We start from the raw sequence: 22,287 nt of genomic DNA on the forward strand, positions 1-22,287 counted from the left end.
TGTATGTTCATTTTATGTGTATATGTATGTATGTATATGTATATGTATATAATATATATATATATATAAACACATATTCTTATTAGTTTCCTGTATTGATTATTGCTGCATTTTTTGTGATCCCAAGGGATTTTTTAACATGCTCTTTGCTGTATATATTATCACTTGCACATGCCCTTTATTATATATGTAGATATCCCTAGTAGTCAGTGGTTTAGTAAGGTGCTTGGTCACCGTGGGTTTAATTTCCTAACTATTTAAATGATTATAGTAGGATTAGACCATGGCAATATGGCGTTGGCTAACACTAGAGCAATTGCTAGAGGAGAATCCACAACAAAATGGCCGCCGTCACTCACAGACGGGGCCCATCGGAGTTACACGCGGCTGCTGGAGCTGAGGGCACTGTGACCCAATTAGCTTATCCAGCATATCGGTGGACTCCGAGTGGGCAAACCGCTTGTGTAAGAGACATTATTAGGCCATTTGTTGAATAGAAAAACGGACCTTGGGGACATATATCCGGGATTGTGGAACGCATTTCCGGTTGATTTCCGGGTCATTGGAACGCATTCTCGATCACAGAATGGCGGTACTCATGCCCACTAATTAAGGGATACCTTTAAGGTACATGGTTGTGTTTATTTATTATCCTCCTGATGAAGTCCTATACATTTGATGTGGATGAAACGCGTTGAGATTTACAAGTGATTGATGTTACCTTCTGCCCGGGGCTCCTGTAAAGTAACCATGGACATTTGCAGATAAGCTTATTGAATTATTTTTTAATGTACGGGCATTTTACTTTGTTTTATGTGTGCATTAAATTTTATTGTGTTTTTGTTTCTATATATATATATATATATCTATATATATATATATATATATAGACAATATTCCCTCTTAGTATTATGTAATGCACATACAAATATGTCCTTCCTTGTCTATATTCCCTGCGTTATGATTCCCGTTACACAGGGTGCGTGAGAGCTGCTGACACCCATGTGACTCAGCCTCGCCGTGCGTCTTTTTTGCAGCAAATGCCTCTTATTCGCAATGCAATGCAAATAAGACACACAAGCAGACTTTGCTGATTAAAATTATACGTGGCATGTGTATGTTCTGTGTGCAACCGAGTCTGTAAAATCATCGGAAAGTGGTGTGAAAAACAGCGGCCAACACTGCAATGTAGCATTTCATATACAGATACAGCTGCAGTCGCACACAGGGCCTGATTCAGACCAGCTTGCAATCGCTATGCACTCGTCGTGCATTGTCATGCGCGAGCCCTGGAGCGAGTGAGAAATTCACTCGCTCCGGGGCTCGCTACAAACGGGGCGGCTGTCGATGTTGATCGACAACTCACCCCATTTTGTAGGCGGGGAGGGGGGGTGGCTGGCCAAATGGAGGCATTCCTGAAGGAGCGCCTGTCGTTTGTGGGCGGCCCTACTGACATCACTCATGATGTCAGTAGTGAGCTTCCTGCTCTATTAGAGCAGGAACTCACTGGGGCTTGCGGGAACGAGACCCTACTGCACTAGGAGGCACTCTTTTTCTACTTTTTGTTTCTGTAGATTTCAACTGCTGGAACCGCAGTATTTGGGAGAAGGAGCTGCCACCCTGAAGGACTGGGGAGTGCTTGCCTTTAATTAAAAGACTATAAGTGACGTTGTATAAGGACTAGCGCTATATACCACTCTTCGTTTATATATATATTTATATATATGGTAGAATTTCCAAAGGACTATCTATTAACCCATTATGTGTCACTGAGGCGATTTAACATCACAGTAGTGGTTTATAGTGATTGATTTATTTTAATCACAGATGACAGACGGGAGCCTGATAGACAGATCATTGTTTGTTTCTTTCATGTTTCACAGATTTTGTATTATCATTTCTCTACTATATACCATGCATGACTTGTTGAATTGAGGTCTTGAGAAAGGTACAGCATTATACCGAAACGTCGACCATGAATATTGATTTCTTCTGTACAACTAAGATGTTCTAAAGATGAATAAACTGTGCATGGAATTTTAAACAGAGAGTGCATCCTTCCTTTGGAAATTCTACCCTATTTGTGGACCCACATGTCCTTGGAAGCACCCTGACATTGTCATTTGTTTTGCCGTGAGTGCAGGACTATCCTGGTGTGTGTGTATATATATATATATATATATATATACATGTATCTATCTATCTAATATATATATTTTTATATATAACGTTTTTGGAGTTTACCTGTGAGAACAAACAACATCTTCAGATGGCACTTGTTCTCGGAACCCCAGTCAATCCTACGGGAAAGAGTTGCTGGGAGGTGAAGAGAATCCCTCTGCTGCCTCATCTCTGCCTCCCCAGCTGCTTTGCACATGCGTGACCTGAGGTCACACATGCGCAGAAGCCGGTAACAAGAAACAAGAAAAGATAAGTAACTTTGCTACTTCTGTAACAGTCAGGGGCATAACTACACCTGGGGGGGCCCCATAGCAAAATGTTCATCTAGGTCCCCCGGTCCCCCTCCACCAGGATGCCGAGAACCTGAGTCTTTATAGACTAAAGCTGGCCACACATCTAAAGATTATCTGTCCAACCAGCCAACTAGTAGATTGGTTGGAATGAAAATCTGGTAAGGAATACAATCAGCAATTTGCTCCCAGACGCTGAAAAATGGACCAAAACTGTTGTATGAACAAATAGTTTAGATCTAACATTTAACAAACTTGTCTGAACAACCATTTTCATCTGTTTTCTGGCATTTAGGAGTAAATTGCTGATCATCATTTACTCCCATTCCTTACCAGATTTTCATTCCAACCAATCAACAAGTTGGCTGGTTGGATGTAAGTTGTTCTAGTGTGTGGCCAGCTTAAGGCCTCGACATCATAGGTTGTAGCCACGGCCGGGACGTGATTGAGCCTGCGTGAGGCCATGCCCCCTTCTAGACCCACGATGCCACGCTCCTAGCTAGCCTGCTACCCCCTGCCCTCCCAGATAATTGCATGGGCAGAGCCTAAGGCCTGCGCTGCCGGGTATTATTTTTGTTGCATTGGAACTGGTGAAAGTGTCAGATTAAGCACAACATGGCATGGCGTATCCCAGCTGCACATAGCACCTGCATGCAGTGCCAGCGCCTAGGGTACTTGTGCATTGTGCATTGCATTGGTCATGTGAATAAGATGCATTTTCTGTACAAACCTGTGTGGCAGGACAGACGTTAGTTGTAAAGTCTAAATGTAGTATTCCTGCCCTTTTCACTCTCTCCAGTTTTATTGCTCATTTATTTCATTGTTATAAATTATCCTTTCTGGTATTGCTATCTGGTTGAGTGTTGTAGCCTAGCCGATTCCAAATTCAGTTTTTTCATTCTGTTTTAACTTTCCCAATTTCATATTGAAAATATAGTGATTTTCAATAAACAGATAAAAAAAAACAAGTATTAGTAATCAATTAGCCAAAGTGTTCATGTTATTGTCCCTATAGCATGCACAGCATAACAAATCCACATGGAGCATAACAAATCCACATGGGGTGTATACACAAATAAAAGGAGTTACACCTTAACTCTTTTACATTCAGCTGAATAATGAAATTAAGTAAATATATAACATTGTACCACTATATGGGGTTTGTAATATCAAAATAATTTAAGATGTTTGCCTGAGTCCTGAATCCTCACAATTATTTTTATTATATTAGGCAGACAAAAGTACCATACAGTATATATGTCCATGACACTAGTTTTATTTGTTGCATTACTATAGTACTGTACATGCTTTTGCTATTCAGCTACTGACAGCTAGTGTTTGTATTTTATGTAGTTGCAGAGAAGTTATAAAAGATCATTTTAACTTGTTATCTAAATGCTCAATTGTTTTTTTTACTATGTGTATTTATAGGGGCACTTACATGCTTTTCACTATATCTCAGTTACACTTTTAGAAGAGCAATTGTGTTTTTGTCTGGCTTTATCTGTCACATTTACTCTACATCCTCTCGTGCTGCATTATTTGCACAGCATGCCGTCACATCCCAAATTGCTTTCCCTGCATGTTCATCAGCATTAATAAGATTTGCAACACAGAGATATTGCTAATATATTAATTATAAATGCCTTCCTGCTTTATGACATTGAAAGCATTATAAAGGACACTCTTCTTGTTATAACTGTTTGCAAAGCGTATAATAGTCCAACTTTATTATATTTTCTGATGCAGGATGGAGAAAATACATTTTTAACTTATTTACATAGGAATTGAAGCTTTGAAGCTTTAACATAATAGTGTGGTTGTGTTAATAGTGTGGTTGTGTGTGTGTGTATATAGATAGATAGATAGATAGATAGATAGATAGATAGATAGATAGATAGATAGATAGATAGATATCTATATACAGTATATATATACAACAAAACTTGGATGGCACTCCGGCAAACAAACAGTAAATAATGCAGACCACACGGTGGTGGAAGTCAAAGTTTCAGAGGCTGACCCACATATATCAAGACATCAGGATGATGTAAAAATATACAGATGTGTCCTTAGACACAGTCATACTAAAGAGCCTCTCTCAGCATGCAAAGTCCCGACTGGGTTACATGGCCGACACCCGCAGATAAGTATACTAACACTACCCCTAACCCTCCCTCCCCGCAGCCTAAACCTAACCCACCCCACCACCCAGCCTAAACCTAAACCCCTCCCTGCAGTCTGAACCTAACTTTCCCCCTGCAGCCTAACTCTAACCCTTCCCTAGTGCCTAATACTACCCCTAACCACAATACTTTGCGGCAGAATGCCAGTGGTCGGGATGCTGGCGCCTGGATTCTGACCGGTGACGGGATTACGGCCCCGGTATTCTGAGTGCCGGTATCCCAACTGCTGGGATATGAACTACACCCCCGTGTCCCAGGTCCACATTTTTCACATAAAAACAACACTTTTATGGTGATTCTATGGAAAGACATCCCACCATACCTCTAGTCACGATGAAGAGCACGATTGCAGAATGGTGGGGGTCAGTCCCCTGAAACCGGGACTGTCCTGTCTTGAAGAACTGTGAGTGGCTTTTTAAGCCTCCACTCCAGTTTTCATCTCACTTATTACCTCGTCCACAGCATGAACACCCTTATTTCAAACACCCCCCTTATTCAGTGTCCACATAATCCTCTGCTTTATCCATCCCTATCCTTCCCCTCTTGTCTCCTCCACTTGCTTTTCCCCCTTTATTCTCTCATCAGTCTCCTTTCCAACCCTCTGCTTCTTTCCCCCACCTTTCCTGTTCCTCCACTCTCAACCACCTCCCTTCCTCCATGGCCTTGTTATCCCACCACTAAGCCCCATTCCCTCCTGTCCCTGTCTGTCACCTCCAGGGCTGCTAAGAGAAATTCTGGGCCTGGGTACAGCAACATCCCATGGGACCACAGCATGTTGGGCATGGCTGCACCCATTTGTGAGAAGCATCCACTCACAGGAGCATGGCATAGTACCCAGCAGCTGGGATTAAAGTAGTCACTGTTAGGATGGCAGGACAGTCACATAATAGCTGCATTTTTAGCTGGATGTATTTAGATGATAAAATGTAACAGACAAAAATTAAATTCCAACTACTTTATTTTGTACATCTCTCATGTAAATAACACAAACACATTTTTTTTTGTTATAGAGATAGATGAATGAAGGACTTAATTGTGACATAACATCAGGTCATCTTAAACACACACATTCCGCAGCACGTATCCTAACCCACTGCTCCATGCTCCTTCCTCACTATCTACCCCAGGGGTCTTCAACCTTTTACACAGTGTGGGCCACATTAAAAAATTCAACAAAGGCTGAGGGCCACTAAGCTATACGCCACACAGTAGCACAATCTTGATTCACCCAATTCACATTACACCACATAGTCGTGTCCCTTATTCATGTATGACACACAGAAGTGCCCATTTTACACAATGCCCACATTTGTGCCCCTTATACACAATGCCCACAGAAGTAGTGCCACTTAAACAATGCCCACAGCAGTAGTACCCCTAATGCAATGCCCACTGTAGTGGTGCCCCTTATGCAGTACCCCTAGTAGTGTTAGTGTCCCTTATGCAGTGCCCCCAGCAGTGGTGCCCCTTATGCCGTGCCCTCAGTAGTGGTAGTGCCCCATATGCCGTGCCCCCAGTAGTGATAGTGCAGTGCCCCTTATGCAGTGCCCACAGTGGTAATGCATCTTATGTGGTGCCGCTAGTAGTGGTAGTACCCCTTATTCAGTGCCCCCAGTAGTGCTGCCCATTATGCAGTGCCCACAGTGGTAACGCCTCTTATAAAGTGCCACCAGTTGTGGTAGTACCCCTTATTCAGTGCCCCCAGTAGTGCTGCCCCTTATGTAGAGCTCACAGTGGTAATGCCCCTTCTGCAGTGTCCCCAGTAGTTGTAGTGTGCCTTATGCAATGCCCCCATTAGTGGTCCCCCAGTATTTGTGCCCCTAATAGAAATGTCCCCTAGTAGTAGTGCCCCTAATAGAATTGCCCCCTAGTAGTAGTACCCCTAATAGAAATGCCCCCTAGTAGTAGTGCCCCTAATAGAAATACCCCCTAGTAGTAGTGCCCCTAATAGAAATACCCTGTAGTAGTAGTGCCCCTAATAGAAATGCCCCCTAGTAGTAGTGCCCCTAATAGTAATGCCCCCTAGTAGTATTGCCCCCACTGGTGAAGCTGCTTACCAAAAAAAATACTGCTACTTACCTTAAACCCCACTCCCGCGTCTGCTGCCTCGGTCTGCCTGGCTGCTCTTCTGTCTGAACTATGGGAGAGACATCATGATGTCTCTCCCATAGCGCACTGCACACACTGTGGGAGCCGGAAGCCAGAGCTCAGGAGTGAGCTTCAGCCTCTGGCTGGCGGTGCAGGTAGGGAGCCGGGCGCCCCCTGGTAACAAAATTTCAACGGGCGCCCAGCAAATGGAGCCTGTTGGCTGGCCACGGGAAACAGGTCCCCCACGGGTTGAAGACCCTTGATCTACCTCATCTGTGTCGCCCCTGTCTGCCTACCCCTCCCCTTTAGAGTTTAAGCTCTCACTAGCAGGGCCCTCGTCCCTCTCATGCTTCTCCTCCCCCTACTTATATTATCATTTACTCCTAACTCCCCAGTTGGCACCTAACACTTGGTTGCTGACGCCCTGCTGCTTGTGTTATGCAGCTATGTTTATAAACCATGTCCTTGTCCTGCAATGTTTTGTATTACTATTACAGTAACTGTTTTTCTTGTGTGCTCATGTATGTACTGTGTAAGGTGCTGTGTCATTTTTAGCATAGTATTCATTATTATTGTTTACACTATTTTTACAACCTAAATAAATAACAATATAAAAAGTGGTTGCACATTCAAATCATACTCCAAAGAGAACAGATTCAAGTATAAATATATTTTACTAATTAAAAAGCATATAAACCATCACAAAATTGTTTAAAAAATGATACATAGACATGAACAAATTTAAATACAAATCTCTATAATGAGGATATGGTAAATTGCATGATGTGTTTAAAGAAAAATAAAACACAAAAAAGCAAAAAAAAAAATAATTCATATAAAACTGGTTATTTTTTCAATAATAAGCTGGGAAAAGGAGGCAACAATTGTTGCAACGGTAGGTGTTATTCACATGAAAGAAGTGCAGACTGCTCCAGCGGTTCCCAAACTTTTTTGAATCACGGCACCCTAGTGCATCAGCATTGTTTTCACGGCACCCCTAAGCCAAAAGTTTGTTAATGAGAAATTCAGAAAAAAATGTAGTAAAGTGAAGTAAATTGTGCTGACCTGTCATCCTTAGGTTTGGTTATATGGTGGTGGACAGGTTTGTGCTTATTTTTGTGCACATATTTACATTACATTGACAAGCTGTTTGTGCTGGCCCACCAACCTGAGGCACCCCTGCAAGTGTCCCGAGGCACCCCAGGGTGCCGCGGCGCACAGTTTGGGAACCACTGGACTGCACTATATATTTAGGTTCCACACTCTCCGTAGCCAATATGTTGTTTAAATGTAGGACATGTTAGATAGATTATGTAGAAATACAATGTCTTGTTGTGAAGAATAATTATATTATTTATGATACCTGGAACTGGTGGTCCAGCTTTGCTGTGAACATAAGTCCCGTAGTTATGGCTGCAGATATCCTCTTAGCAGTATAATTGTTGCCGGCAACTAGGTCACCTTGTGCAGATAGAATATGCTGTTACTGCCACTCACCTTGTGCAGATAGAATATGCTGTTACTGGCGCTGTCCGCCTCAGAGTGATGGGCGGCACTGACGTATAGATGGTATTGCTCCCTGATCGTATTGACTAGCACAAGAGCTCCTTGTTTGCTCGAAGCAGTCTGTTGGGGCTCAGCAGTTGTGCCTTGGATGTATAAACGGCTTGGGTGTTCAAGCACTGAGACGCCCCAGGAGGTCGTCTGTCTCGAAAGCTCCCTGCTGCTATGAGATAGGTAATTTTAGGTAATTTGAAGCTCAGTTGTTCGGGAACATACTGTATGCGGGCGGCAGCCAGTGAATATTAAAAGTGCAGTGACCAGCGAGGAAAGTAGCGTGTGAAAATGATGGCTCAAAGCGTTTCCGTGCTCAAAGGCACCTTCGTCAGGAGCGAAATGAATAACAATTATGTTTAAATAATAATAGGAAAACTTTCAGTACAATAAGGTAGTCGACCATCGACTATGGGAGTGACTACCTTAATTTTTGGATTTCTCATTGCACCATGAAATCAACTCTTCCCCCCCCCCCCCTTTTCTTTTTTGATATTGCTGAATTTTTTTTAAGCAAGGTCACCATTTACACCATAAGTAATACATGCATAAATAAAAATACAGACTACCCATGTCTGGATGAGTATTGTTATTTCATATCCAGGCTACTTTGAATAGGCTCATCAGATCTAGATGTAAGTAGCCTCTCTTGGATGAGGGGGGCTGCCTAAGGAGAAGGGGAGATGCTGAAGTCCCGGCCGACTGGGTCTCGGCACCTGCGCAATGGATCTAACAGACGCCAGGACTGGCACGTGCAAGACAAGTGGCGGTTACGCTGCACATACACCGGCTTCTAGGGACTGCTTCATTTGCAACCCTAGATGCCGGCTAGGGCTGCCCGAAAGGCAGAGGAGCAGTTTCCCACTGGAAGCCGCTCTCTGCTTATCGCAGCTTAGTCCCAGGGGGAGACCCCCCCCAGGGACTGCCTGTCCTGTGTGTGACTGATAGGTAGTGCTTCCAATGGGAAACCACTGCCATTCACAGTGTAGCCAGTGCAATCACGGACTGCAACTGGCTCACTGAGGTGTCAAATTTTACTGGGGAAGGCTGCAGCTTGGCAGTCCCAAAGTGAAATCCGACACTGGATGTAAGTATAAAATCTTATATTTTTTATTAAAGAGAGATAAGCAAATATTGATCATCATGTATGACCAGGGCCGGATTCACAATGGGGCGGTGGAGCTGCAGCTCCAGGCCCTCCCATGAAAATAGGCCCACAAGGAAGATATGATGGAGACAAGAAAAAAATGTTTTCTTGTCCCCAACAGCGGCCTTCTGAGGTCTTGCCCATTCAACCCATAGCCCCAACAACCACCTCTGTCCTCTACCCCTGCCCACCCAGAAGCACCTCCCAGTCCTCTGTGTCCTGGCCGCCAGGCATTCAAAGAGCGGTGCAGTGGAAGGCTTTGCTTCACAAGCCCTCCCCGCATCGCGTACTTGCCTCAGCCTATTCTCTATGCTATGTGACGGTACGCCGTGTGACGTCATATAGGTGCCATGGCCACACAGGGCTCTACGTGGGTGGGTGGCTGCCGCCATTGACCCAATGGTGGACTGAGAAGGCAGTGCAGCTGACTGAATCTTCCTGACTTCAGTAGCGCTACTGCTGGCAGCACGTGTCATTAGGGAGACCTTCCTGTCAGTGTGGAGCAGACCCATGGAAGGTGTAAGCCAGCAGGAGGAGCTGATGCCGAGGAACAGAGAAGAGGGTAAGTGATCTACGAGAGGTGGAAAGAGCAGAACACTGAGAAAGGGGGAGGTGAGGAGCCCTGTAATGGACACAAAAGGGGACATAATTATGGACACAGAGGGGGGCACATGATAATTGACAGATGGGGGACACAATAATGGACACTGGGGGCACACAATAATATACACAGAGGGGGGAATATAATAATGGACACGGGGGGGCATAATATTGGACCCAGAGGGGGGGACATAATAATGGACACGGGGGGCATAATAATGGACACAGAGGGGGAAGGGACATAATAATGGACACGGGGGGCATATAATAATGGACACAGAGGGGAGGACGCATAATAATGGACACAGAGGGGGGACACATAATAATGGATACAGAGTGGAACATAATAATGGACACAGAGGGGGGACACATAATAATGGACACAGAGTGGAACATAATAATGGACACAGAGGGGGACACATAATAATGGACACAGAGGGGGACACATAATAATGGACACAGAGGGGGGGACACATAATAATGGATACAGAGTGGAACATAATAATGGACACAGAGGGGGACACATAATAATGGATACAGAGTGGAACATAATAATGGACACAGAGGGGGGACACATAATAATGGATACAGGGTGGAACATAATAATGGACACAGACGGGGGACACATAATAATGGACACAGAATGGAACATAATAATGGACACAGAGGGGGACACATAATAATGGACACAGAGGGGGACACATAATAATGGACACAGAAAGGGACACATAATAATGGACACAAAGGGGGACGTAATAATGGACATATAGGGACACACACATGATAATGGACACAGGGTCAAAAGTACATAATGGACACAGAGAGTTGGAAAGTGGGACACAACAGTGCATACAGATGAGGGGATAGCACAATATGGAACATACAGATGAAGTCAGGAGCACAACACAGAACATACTAATGAGGGGGTAGCACAACACAGAACATACAGCTGAGGAGTTGAGGAGGTAGCACAACACAGAACATACAGATGAGGGAGTATCACACAACACAGAACATACAGATGAGGGATTATCACACAACACAGAACATACAGATGAGGGAGTATCACACAACACAGAACATACAGATGAGGGAGTATAACACAACACAGAACATACAGATGAGGGAGTATCACACAACACAGAACATACAGATGAGGGAGTATCACACAATACAGAACATACAGATGAGGGAGTATCACACAACACAGGACATACAGATGAGGGAGTATCACACAACACAGGACATACAGATGAGGGAGTATCACACAATACAGAACATACAGATGAGGGAGTATCACACAACACAGAACATACAGATGAGGGAGTATCACACAACACAGAACATACAGATGAGGGAGTATCACACAACACAGAACATACAGATGAGGGAGTATCACACAACACAGAACATACAGATGAGGGAGTATCACACAACACAGAACATACAGATGAGGGAGTATAACACAACACAGAACATACAGATGAGGGAGTATAACACAACACCAGAACATACAGATGAGGGAGTATCACACAACACAGAACATACAGATGAGGGAGTATCACACAACACAGGACATACAGATGAGGGAGTATCACACAACACAGGACATACAGATGAGGGAGTATCACACAACACAGGACATACAGATGAGGGAGTATCACACAACACAGAACATACAGATGAGGGAGTATCACACAACACAGAACATACAGATGAGGGAGTATCACACAACACAGAACATACAGATGAGGGAGTATCACACAACACAGAACATACAGATGAGGGAGTATCACACAACACAGAACATACAGATGAGGGAGTATCACACAACACAGAACATACAGATGAGGGAGTATCACACAACACAGAACATACAGATGAGGGAGTATCACACAACACAGAACATACAGATGAGGGAGTATCACACAACACAGAACATACAGATGAGGGAGTATCACACAACACAGAACATACAGATGAGGGAGTATCACACAACACAGAACATACAGATGAGGGAGTATCACACAACACAGAACATACAGATGAGGGAGTATCACACAACACAGAACATACAGATGAGGGAGTATCACACAACACAGAACATACAGATGAGGGAGTATCACACAACACAGGACATACAGATGAGGGAGTATCACACAATACAGGACATACAGATGAGGGAGTATCACACAATACAGAACATACAGATGAGGGAGTATCACACAACAAAGAACAACAGATGAGGGAGTATCACACAACACAGAACATACAGATGAGGGAGTATCACACAACACAGAACATACAGATGAGGGAGTATCACACAACACAGGACATACAGATGAGGGAGTATCACACAACACAGGACATACAGATGAGGGAGTATCACACAACACAGAACATACAGATGAGGGAGTATCACACAATACAGAACATACAGATGTGTGTCCGTTATGTGGTTGGGGCATGATGGTGAGTGAGGGTTATATCAGTGTGTCAGTTACAGGGTGAGGGCGTGGTGGTGACAGTAATTACAGATGGTCAGATATGGGATTGGTGAGTGATAGTGAATGACGGGTATTTCAGTGTTTGAGGGATGGTAGTGGGTAAGAGATTCTGTATACAGCATTAATTGATGCGTGACAGGTATTTCAGGGTGGGGGGTAAGGTAGTGTAGTACAGGCAGCAACCAGCTCAGAGCTGACCACTATCGCCTACGAAAATATGTGTGCCTTGGGGTTTGGTGTCAAATATATATGCAGGGGAGAGATGGTTGAAGGTAGGCGCTAGCTATGCCCATCATGGTGCTAGCCACACCCTCTGTACAGACCACTCCCCACAGCACTGGTTATAACACATAACTAGTCACACCCCTGTGACACTGGTCACACACCTGTAGCAGCATACAATAGGCCCTTGATACATTTCAGCTCCAGGCCCATGTGGACCTTAATCTGGCACTGTGTATGACAAACTAGTAGAATGCCAGTGACTCTGGTACCTGGTTTTGTGTTTCACACCTTATACTGCACATATTTGGGCTGAAACTGTGTTAAATACAAATTTGCTGTAATTGCTACCGCATTGCTTGCATGGAGCTAAGAGCCTCTTTCTGAATTAGGAATAAAGCAAATAACAGTGTAATTGGATAAACCATGTTGCAATGCAGGGGGTGCAAATACATACATTTTTTTGCATGCAGGCTAAATACTGGCTGCTGTTGCATGTAGCCCACAATGGCTGGATAACTTTATTTTTACACTGCAATTTAGATTTGTTTGGACACACCCCTCTCAAATCTAAACCTCTCTGTACATTTTACATCTGCCCCACCTGCAGTGTAACATGGTTTTACATGGTAGTGCATAAGTACTCAGAATCAGGCCCTAAATCTGTATCTTTGCTTATAGAGTACAGTATGCACAGTTCCACACACATCTATAGCCAGATGGCCCCTATCCATACACATAGGGGTAAATTTACTCAAGTGAGAGTTTTTAGAAGTTTGTTTTAGAAGAGATGTTGCCCATAGCAACCAATCAGATTCTAGCTATTATCTTCTAGAAGGTGCTAGTTAAATGTTAAGTAGAATCTGATTGGTTGCTATGGGCAACATCTCTTCTAAAATTCACTTCTAAAAACTCTCGCTTTAGTAATTTACCCCTTAGTGTCATGGCCTTCGTCATTATCAGTCTGTACCTGCACCAGCCCTATCCATAGTATGGTACAAAAGAGCCATGTGAAAAAATGTGTAATCAAATGTACACACAACTTTGCATAGCTTCCATTTCTGTTTATGTGTCCCACTGACCTTAGCCTAAGTGACAACAGCCTGCAGGGACGTGCAGTCAGGGTAGGGCAGGCAGGCAGAGCCTCCCCTGTCATACTCCTGAGATTTGATATAAAAATAATCAGAATAATACAAAGAAGATATTTATAACTTATAAACATCTTCTTTGTAATCATTTTTATAGTTAACACTCACAAGCTTTGTGGAGCTGCCTGGGACTGCAGGCAGATGAGAGTTGAGGCAGCAACAGCTCAGCCTCACTTCTGTACAGTCAGACACTACTTGCAGAGCTGGGGGCGGGGCCACACCATAAACAGTAAGCTGTATAGAAAGAGAGCTAATAAAAGCATGCCTCTGAGTATGGAGGGCGTGCCTTGAGCACTGATGGACACCTTGGATATGTCATGTGACCAGGAAGTGCACTGCAGTGTTTAGAGATGGAGCTCAGTCAGCAGCAGCAAGAGAAGACACAGTGATGCTGGTAGGAAAATCAATGGGCACTGAAGTTTAGTGTAGAGAGGGGAGAGTTACAGTGAGTAGGCGTGAGACAGGCTCCCAGCACTCTGACCCATGTCCATATGTGCCTCCGCAGCCATTGACCTCACCGTTTGTCACTGACGGCCTGTTACAATCCAGTTACACCCTTTATTTGCAAGTTGAGATGCATAGGTGGGTATGGACTGTAGGAGTAACTAAAGTAGTTTCTGCACATACCTCAGTATGAGGGTGGACAATTCACAGGAGCGCACTAGGCAATTTTGGAGCCAATGCTGTAGGTTTGCAGAAATTACAGGCCAAAAACATGTGTGGCCGGTGCCGCTGGAGGATTCCGCCCTGTACGGAGGCACCGGCCGCACCACCCTCCCTACGGCCCTGATCACAAGTGAAATAATTAACTCCACCTGTGGAACTTTTAAAATGTGTCAGTGAGTTATAAATGCACCTGTGCACCTGCTGGATGACCTGGAAAACGTGACCCGAGTTTGAGAACCACTGGTTTAGGTGGTAATATATATTTTGGCCATTCAATTGTTACAGACACAGCCAGATAAATTTACTAATAAGCGGGTTGGGTGTAATTTCGAAACCACCGGAAATCACTGCAGTTTCTAAATGACAACCATCCACGGCATGTTCTGTTTGGTGGCGGTTTCTATTGAAAACAATGTGGAGTAGAAGCTATTCTATTCATATTCATGTACTTGTGCTACTCTACTTGTTATAGTAAACACCATTAAATTGAAATCATAGAAACAGACCACAGTGGATTAGAAGCTATTTTATTCATATTCATTAAATGGCGCCATTACAGAAACAATACTCACCTGACATCATAGAAACAGACAGCTGTCTACTTCCACTTTGTGTCTCACTTACAGACTTTGCTGCTCATCCTCCCTGAGGGAGGGGGGGGGTTCAGACCCACTTTTCGGGAGCCTCCTGGCCATTCTGGGAGAGTAGGCAAGTATGCTCTGAGGGTTTGTGAGGAGTGTAAGTGGAAAAGGAGAGAGTTGTAGGAAAGTATAGGGAGACAGACACTGTATACAGTGATTGCTAGTTTTCTATTTGTTTTGTTTCTTGTTCTGTATATTGGGGGTGATTCAGCACTGGACGGAATTCCAAAGCTGCACGCAAGCAGCTTTACCGTTCCGTCCCTGCTTTTATGTTTATGCAGCAGGAGGTGTCATGCTAATCATTAATGGTGTCATGCATGCATTAATGATCCGAGTTGTGTCCATGGACTGCATGATCCTTAGCCGGCTGAGTGACTATGGGGTCATGCAGGCCGGCCATTGCAGATGTCTAAAAGAGGCCAGGAAATCTTTGTCTGCCGACGGAGAACCTGGCCCCTTCCTTCCCCACCAACGGCGGCGACACGCCTCCGATTTGTACAATGGAGGCCATCGCCGCCCCCTCCTTGCCTCCAAATGGCAGCAGACTGTTAATCACTGACATTCTGCTGTTGCTCTGCGTACGATCATACAGGACCCATTCTGCACATACGCAGATCAGTTTCTGCGCACGAGCAGATTCCCAACTATCGGGAATCTGCATTCAGCCCACTGTCCGCTTGAGGTGTTTTCCATATAGTCTGTTTTTATTTTTAATTTATTTATTTATTTTAAATCCTGTGTGTGCTTTTGTGTGAGTGTGGTGTGATTGTCTGTTTGTGTTTTATATTATTATGTTTTATATTTTTCTTTCTGTATTTATTTTAAAATACAGTCATGTCTGGTGAGAGACATTATGATCCTCCATAGCCTATTTGGACAATATTCCTGTTAACCAATCTTGCCTGCCAAAATCAATTCACTTACCTGCTATTTCAGCAATAACGACTGTCTAAACCTAGTCATTTTTCTGAGCCAGTTTGCCTGCGGTTTTACAACCCGCCGCTTAGTAAATTTAACCCAGTATATCTTATTTAGCTATTAGTGTATGTTTAGGTAGAGTTTAAAACTGCTTAAAATCACACAGAAGCTTGGAGAATCTAAACACAAAATCAGTTTTACAATGGTCCCTGACATTGTGGCATACAAGGGGTTATAGAAGAATTTGTGTTTGTCCCAGAACTGTCACATCTCACTCATTTCCATCCTTGAACCTTGGCAATTAAGAGAGCCAACAGTGTAGAAGGAAGCCACTTCGCAAATCAGCCCCAAGCAAGGTGTTCCATGGTTTGCACCTGCTGAGAACGTGATGGACAGCAATCTTTTGCAAATCAATTTATATCATGTTCCTCCTACACTGAATAGACTTGAAAATTGGAAGCAGAAGTCAATTATGTTAAAGAATTAATAAGAATTGGTAAAAACTATTAGTTCTTTTACATTTTAAAAGAGAAATATCTCATGTTTATAGTTCGGAACTACTGTGCGGAGATTACAGATTGGCGTGTTGTTTCGGAGAGGCATTTTAAATGATTTACAAATATATTTGTCAATCATTTTAAGATTGGTCTGACTCAACATATACATTTTATTTTTCTCTGCAACCTTTCCAGAGTACAGTAGGTTAGGAGCTCAAATGAATCCTACTTTAAATGAATCGCGTAGACTGTAAATATATTATAGAAGTCATTTATGAAACGCAAAATGACTAAGATGCTATGGCTTTTCTGCTCCTCTTAAGTTAGGCAAGTATCCCTGCATGGCCATTAAAGCGAATGACTTTGCAGAGCAAGTTGTTAGTGTGTGAGATTTGTGCATACCAAGGTGAGGAGATGAGCAGATTACCTTGCTATGTATGCGGTAAGTGCTGATGTGCGTTAGATTTAATGTTGTGGCAAGAGACTACTCGCACTGGATAAATGGATGAAGAGAGCACATTTTAGTGTCATCCCTTCCTATATGGAGAGGGGCACATACTTTTATTCTTAAAAGACTTCATTTTACATCGGCTCAATGCTGACAAGTGTTCATATCTCATTGTTTTGCCCCGTCATGTTGACCATTTTCTAGGGGCTCTTTGCACACATGTAGTAGTGAGCTGTCACATTGCTCTTCACTCTTATAATTTAATCCGTAAATGAGGCAAAGCATAACCGTATTTTAGAAGAACAAGACAAAAAAAAGTTTAATGAAAGGGTGGTTCTAATGGTGCGTACACACGGGACGAATTTTTGAACGATTTGTCGTTAACAACAAATCATTAAAAAAAACGTTCAGTTTCTGGGGTATAATGATGAACGAAAACTACAAATGCGCACTCCCATTTGTAGTTTTCGTTCATTGTCAGAACTTCATGTGCAACCTGACAATATTGTCAGGTTGGACATGTTCGGGGATGAGGGAGGGAGCCCAGCACTGAACGATTTCGTTCATGAAATCGTTCAGTGTTTTGTGCTCAGTGTCGTTAACGGCACTGAGCACAAACCTCCGGGGACACACGGGACGATGTTCGTTCAGGGAGCATCGCCCCGTGTGTACGTACCTTAAGTGGTTGAAGATTATACTGTGATGTGACGCTCACATTTTTGCACAGTGTATTGAACACTCTGCAGGACTAGGCGCAATTCTGATTTGTTGACGTGCCCTATGAGAGCAGATTCTAAGTGTATGCCTTGATGTGCACATGTCAGAGTGTACAGTACACAGACTAGGGGGTATATTTACTAAAGTGCAGATTTTTAGAAGTGGAGATGTTGCCCATAGCAACCAATCAGATTCCAGCTATTATCTTCTAGAAGGTGATAAATGATTTATAAATGATAAGTAGAATCTGATTGGTTGCCACGGGCAACATCTCCACTTATAAAAACCCGCACTTTAGTTCACTTATTAAATGACCTCTTCTGTGGCTTTTGAATTGATGTTTGTGTTTGTATTATACAGTATGGAAGGTATGAAAGTTTTATAGGAAGACAAAGTTTGAGAAAGTTTGAAGGCGGAATTCCTTCCATGAAAATTATGTTTAGGCCTTTTACCATTTAGCAATTGAAAACTAGTATTATGCTGAAATGTATCATTTAAAAAATATCTTCCCAGCAGGTTGCCCTATGTGTTGTGCTTTATTGTAGTGTAACCTATGACTGTAATATATCCACGATCAGCTAGCATCACTTCCAGCAGCAAAATAATGATGTTTTTCCACTTTGCGTTGTCTATTTCATGTTATAAATAGTTCATCCCAATGCTAACGTTTGTTTGAGGTAGCAGTGTGTAATTTGAGCCTAGTTACTTTTCTCTATTGATTTAAACTGATCCCTGTGTTGAACCTTTTCAAGCTCTTCCTTTTAAAACACATCTTTTAACCATGATTGTCTAGAAGTAGCTGTCAACCTTCCAGGTCACTCTGAGACTTAATTGTTCTGATAATATTTTCATCTTTTCATCTCTCTCACAGTTACTGCTAAGGAACTTTATCCGCATGAAGTGTTGTGTCATGGTGCTCATCAATGCTGCCTACTACATTAACAGTTGCTTTGATTGGGACTCACCCCAGAGGAGTCTTGCTGCTTTCTTGGTATGATAATCCTCTACTGTCTTACATAATTATCTCATCTGTTCTGTGTTCTAAAAGGAATGTAAGTTATAAATGTCATCTATCGAACTGGGTGCACAACAATTAATGAAGAGTCCACATTAACACATCCTTTAACTCCTAGTCCCTCAAAGCAGGAAAAAAAATGAAAAAGAAAATAGTGTATACCGCCAGGATTCTGTCTATCTCACTACAGTATGTCCTGTCTGTTTCTAAATTTATGCAGTTTAAAACTATTGGTATAAAAGATATGAGATAGATAGATAGATAGATAGATAGATAGATAGATAGATAGATAGATAGATAGATAGATAGATAGATAGATAGCTAGATAGATCATTTATAAATAGATCGAAAGATATGAGATGGATAAATAGATACATATGAGATAGATAGATAGATAGATAGATAGATAGATAGATAGATAGATAGATAGATACTGACTACAGTTATGAGATATACAGATATGATACATATATATATATATATATATATATGTATAACAGATTTATTGATCGATAGATAATTGATAGATAGACTTGAGATGGATAAATATACAGATACATATGGGATGGATAAATAGACAGAATCATATGAGATAGATAATTTAGATAGATACATATTATATATTTATATATATATATATATATATATATTATATATATGTATATATATATATATATATATAATTGACAGATATGAGATGGATAAATAGACATATACATATGAGAGAGAGCTCAGTTATAGATAGATAGATATTAGATAGATAGATAGATAGATAGATAGATAGATAGATAGATAGATAGATAGATAGATATGATATTGATGTGATATTATTGACTGTTTTTATCTGTTATTTCAAGATCAGTGAAATATCAGTTATAAATACTGACAATAATATAAATGTAAATAGACTGCAGAGGACATATTCTGTATTTCCTTTATTTTAGGAGGCACTGTTGCTTTAATGTTTTACTTTGCAAGTATGCAAGGACATTTTAAGGTAATATGGTTTGGTTTGGTATTTGAAAAAATGAAGTTTAATCTCTATATGCCTGATGGGGCTTCCCTTCACTTGGAACATTGTTAGAATCATAATTAATTTGAAGAGAAGAAATTGAACATCAGTGCCATATGCGTATAATGTACCTTATGCCAGGTCTTCACTGGCAGCAGGTAAAGGTCATCTCTGGGTATGCACTGAAGAAAATAATGTGAGACTAAGTTTTAATGAGAAAATGTAGTTTATAATTTATGTGATATATTTTATGCATGGCGGTGGTGCAGTAGGTACGTGTTCTTCACCTTTGTCTGTGGAAAAAGGTATACAGCACTAAACATCTTATTAGGAGCCTCAGGAATTTAACCCCTGCAGTGTCGCGTGCAACAGGGAAAATGTAAAAGTGATTCCTCTCACACATTCGTTATTTTCACATTTATTCCTTTTAAAATAATTTCCATCTGAAATTAATATTATCATGCAATAATATACACGAAAGGACAATAAATACTATATTTATTACAACATTTTTAAATTACTGTACAAAAGATAATGAATAAAATGTAAAAAATACTAACTTTAAGTTTTTATTTTGGACATGTTCAAATGTATTCTTCCAATAGGAAAAATGGAACAATAATTAGGAATGTCAAAAATAAAGATAGATAGATATGTGTGTGTATGTTTAATATATATATATATATATATATATATAATATATATATATATATATATATAACAAATTTGCTGCTTTGATATTTTTTTTTATTTACAATATACTTAATCTCATGATGCAATTTGCACAAGTGTGTTCCATTTGCTGACCTACATTATTGTGCTATTTGATTAGTTGCTACAGTATGTTCACTGTTTTTGATACATCATTGCAAATTGGAAGCATTTAGTGGTGTCCCATTCTTGGGGTAATTATTTCCAATGGTGCTAGTGACTATTGATCATTTCCCCAATTATGTAAATAACGTACAAATTTATTATTCACACTTATGATAAATATTGTGTTTTACAATGGACAAAGTAGTAATGTATGCATGGGTTAAATTCCAGAAATGTAAGATTGTGTTGGCTCTGTATGTTTAAGCCTGCAAAGTTTTCCCTCAAACTACTGTTTAGCACTGCTACTTACAAAGCACCCTGTGTTTTTAGTTAACGTCATCAAATCTTGCATTATAACATAGCGCATCGTCCCTCTTTCTCTCATTTCTTTGCTTCTGTCCCTCCTCTTTCATTGCTTTCATTTCTCATTGTAACGAGTGCAAAAAATAATTGGACAACTGAGCCATCAGTAAAAGGACACACTTATGCATGCGTCAATGAATTATTCTGCAGGACAAACTTTAATCTTTAAAAGTGATTGTAGATAATTTGTGGTACCATCTGTCCATTTTGAATTGTTTTAGCCTTTTCAGTCGTTATAAGTGCTGCTGTGTTTAACATTAACATTTGATATTTTACACATTTAATTTCTGTACTGCTGTGTGTTCCTCTGGGAATGGTGTTCTAGTGGTACATGAGAGAGACAAAGTATTGATCAGTTAACATTTCAGCTACATTTATGTATGTCGCAAAATTAATGAAAATGCCAGACAAAAATGTCAGAGTGCAGAAAAAGGTAGAATTTAAATGTGGTTGTTTAATGAAAAGTTTAAGATGTGCATTATAAAAAAAAAAGTGCCCTTGCCTTTTACGTAGCGCTCATAACTGAATGAAGGAAGAAAAGTGCATATTTTACTTAGAGGAACATTGAACATGAAATATGAAGGGGAGGCTAATCTAACTGGATTTGGTATTCATAAATTGCTTTTGCAATGCACCCTTGGTATAGTTATAACAATTAGAGATTTGACTGACATTTGTCTCTACTTTCAAAAACAAGATGTATTCAGTACTTTAGAACACACTGGTACATCTCCGGTATGGCCCTTGTTCAATAAACAGATTCTTCTTTGACGTATGAGAGATCGGTTCCATTAAAATAAAAATAAATGTCATTAAAATCTTCTTTGGCACCAGAAAGCAGCAAACATTGACCTGAATGTCTTGTATTTTGTTCGGCTTCTATTGCTACTGTTCATTAGAGTACTCGAATACTGTAGGATGCATTATTCTGTGTCTCGTCTAAAAATTCTTTTAAAGTTACATTTGCTACATTGAGTTCAACTGTTTCTCTTCCATATAGTAGTGGAAGCAATGAAATTCCTACTTTCTAAATTTTTCAGTTTGAAAAGTGTCAGACGTTTTTATCTGATCTGAAAGATCTGCAATTTTTTATTTTTTTTTACTGGAAAATATTATATGCAAAATTAAACAAAGAATATTAAAGATAAGTTAACTTAATATATTTGAAAAGTCCTGTAAATGACGTGTATAATATCTGTATAAATAAGGACTTTAGATGTTATTGCTCATAATTAATGAGCTCTGAAGGCATCCCTTCAGGATTCATTAGG

At 41.1% G+C, this 22,287-nt stretch overlaps 1 protein-coding gene across 3 annotated transcripts in view; it reads left to right on the forward strand.

Annotated features, from left to right (window-relative positions):
• Positions 1 to 22,287, forward strand: part of MCTP1 (multiple C2 and transmembrane domain containing 1) — a 1,010,275-nt gene that overhangs the window by 691,722 nt on the left and 296,266 nt on the right. For all 3 annotated transcript variants that reach the window (XM_088444636.1, XM_088444637.1, XM_088444638.1), the window contains one exon: positions 18,682 to 18,801. In XM_088444636.1, the coding sequence (XP_088300762.1) occupies positions 18,682 to 18,801 (120 nt within the window). The remainder of the gene's footprint in view (positions 1 to 18,681; positions 18,802 to 22,287) is intronic.

The sequence above is a fragment of the Taudactylus pleione genome, unplaced genomic scaffold (assembly GCF_031769625.1).
Source record: "Taudactylus pleione unplaced genomic scaffold, aTauple2 ptg000370l, whole genome shotgun sequence".
Lineage (NCBI taxonomy): Eukaryota > Metazoa > Chordata > Amphibia > Anura > Myobatrachidae > Taudactylus > Taudactylus pleione.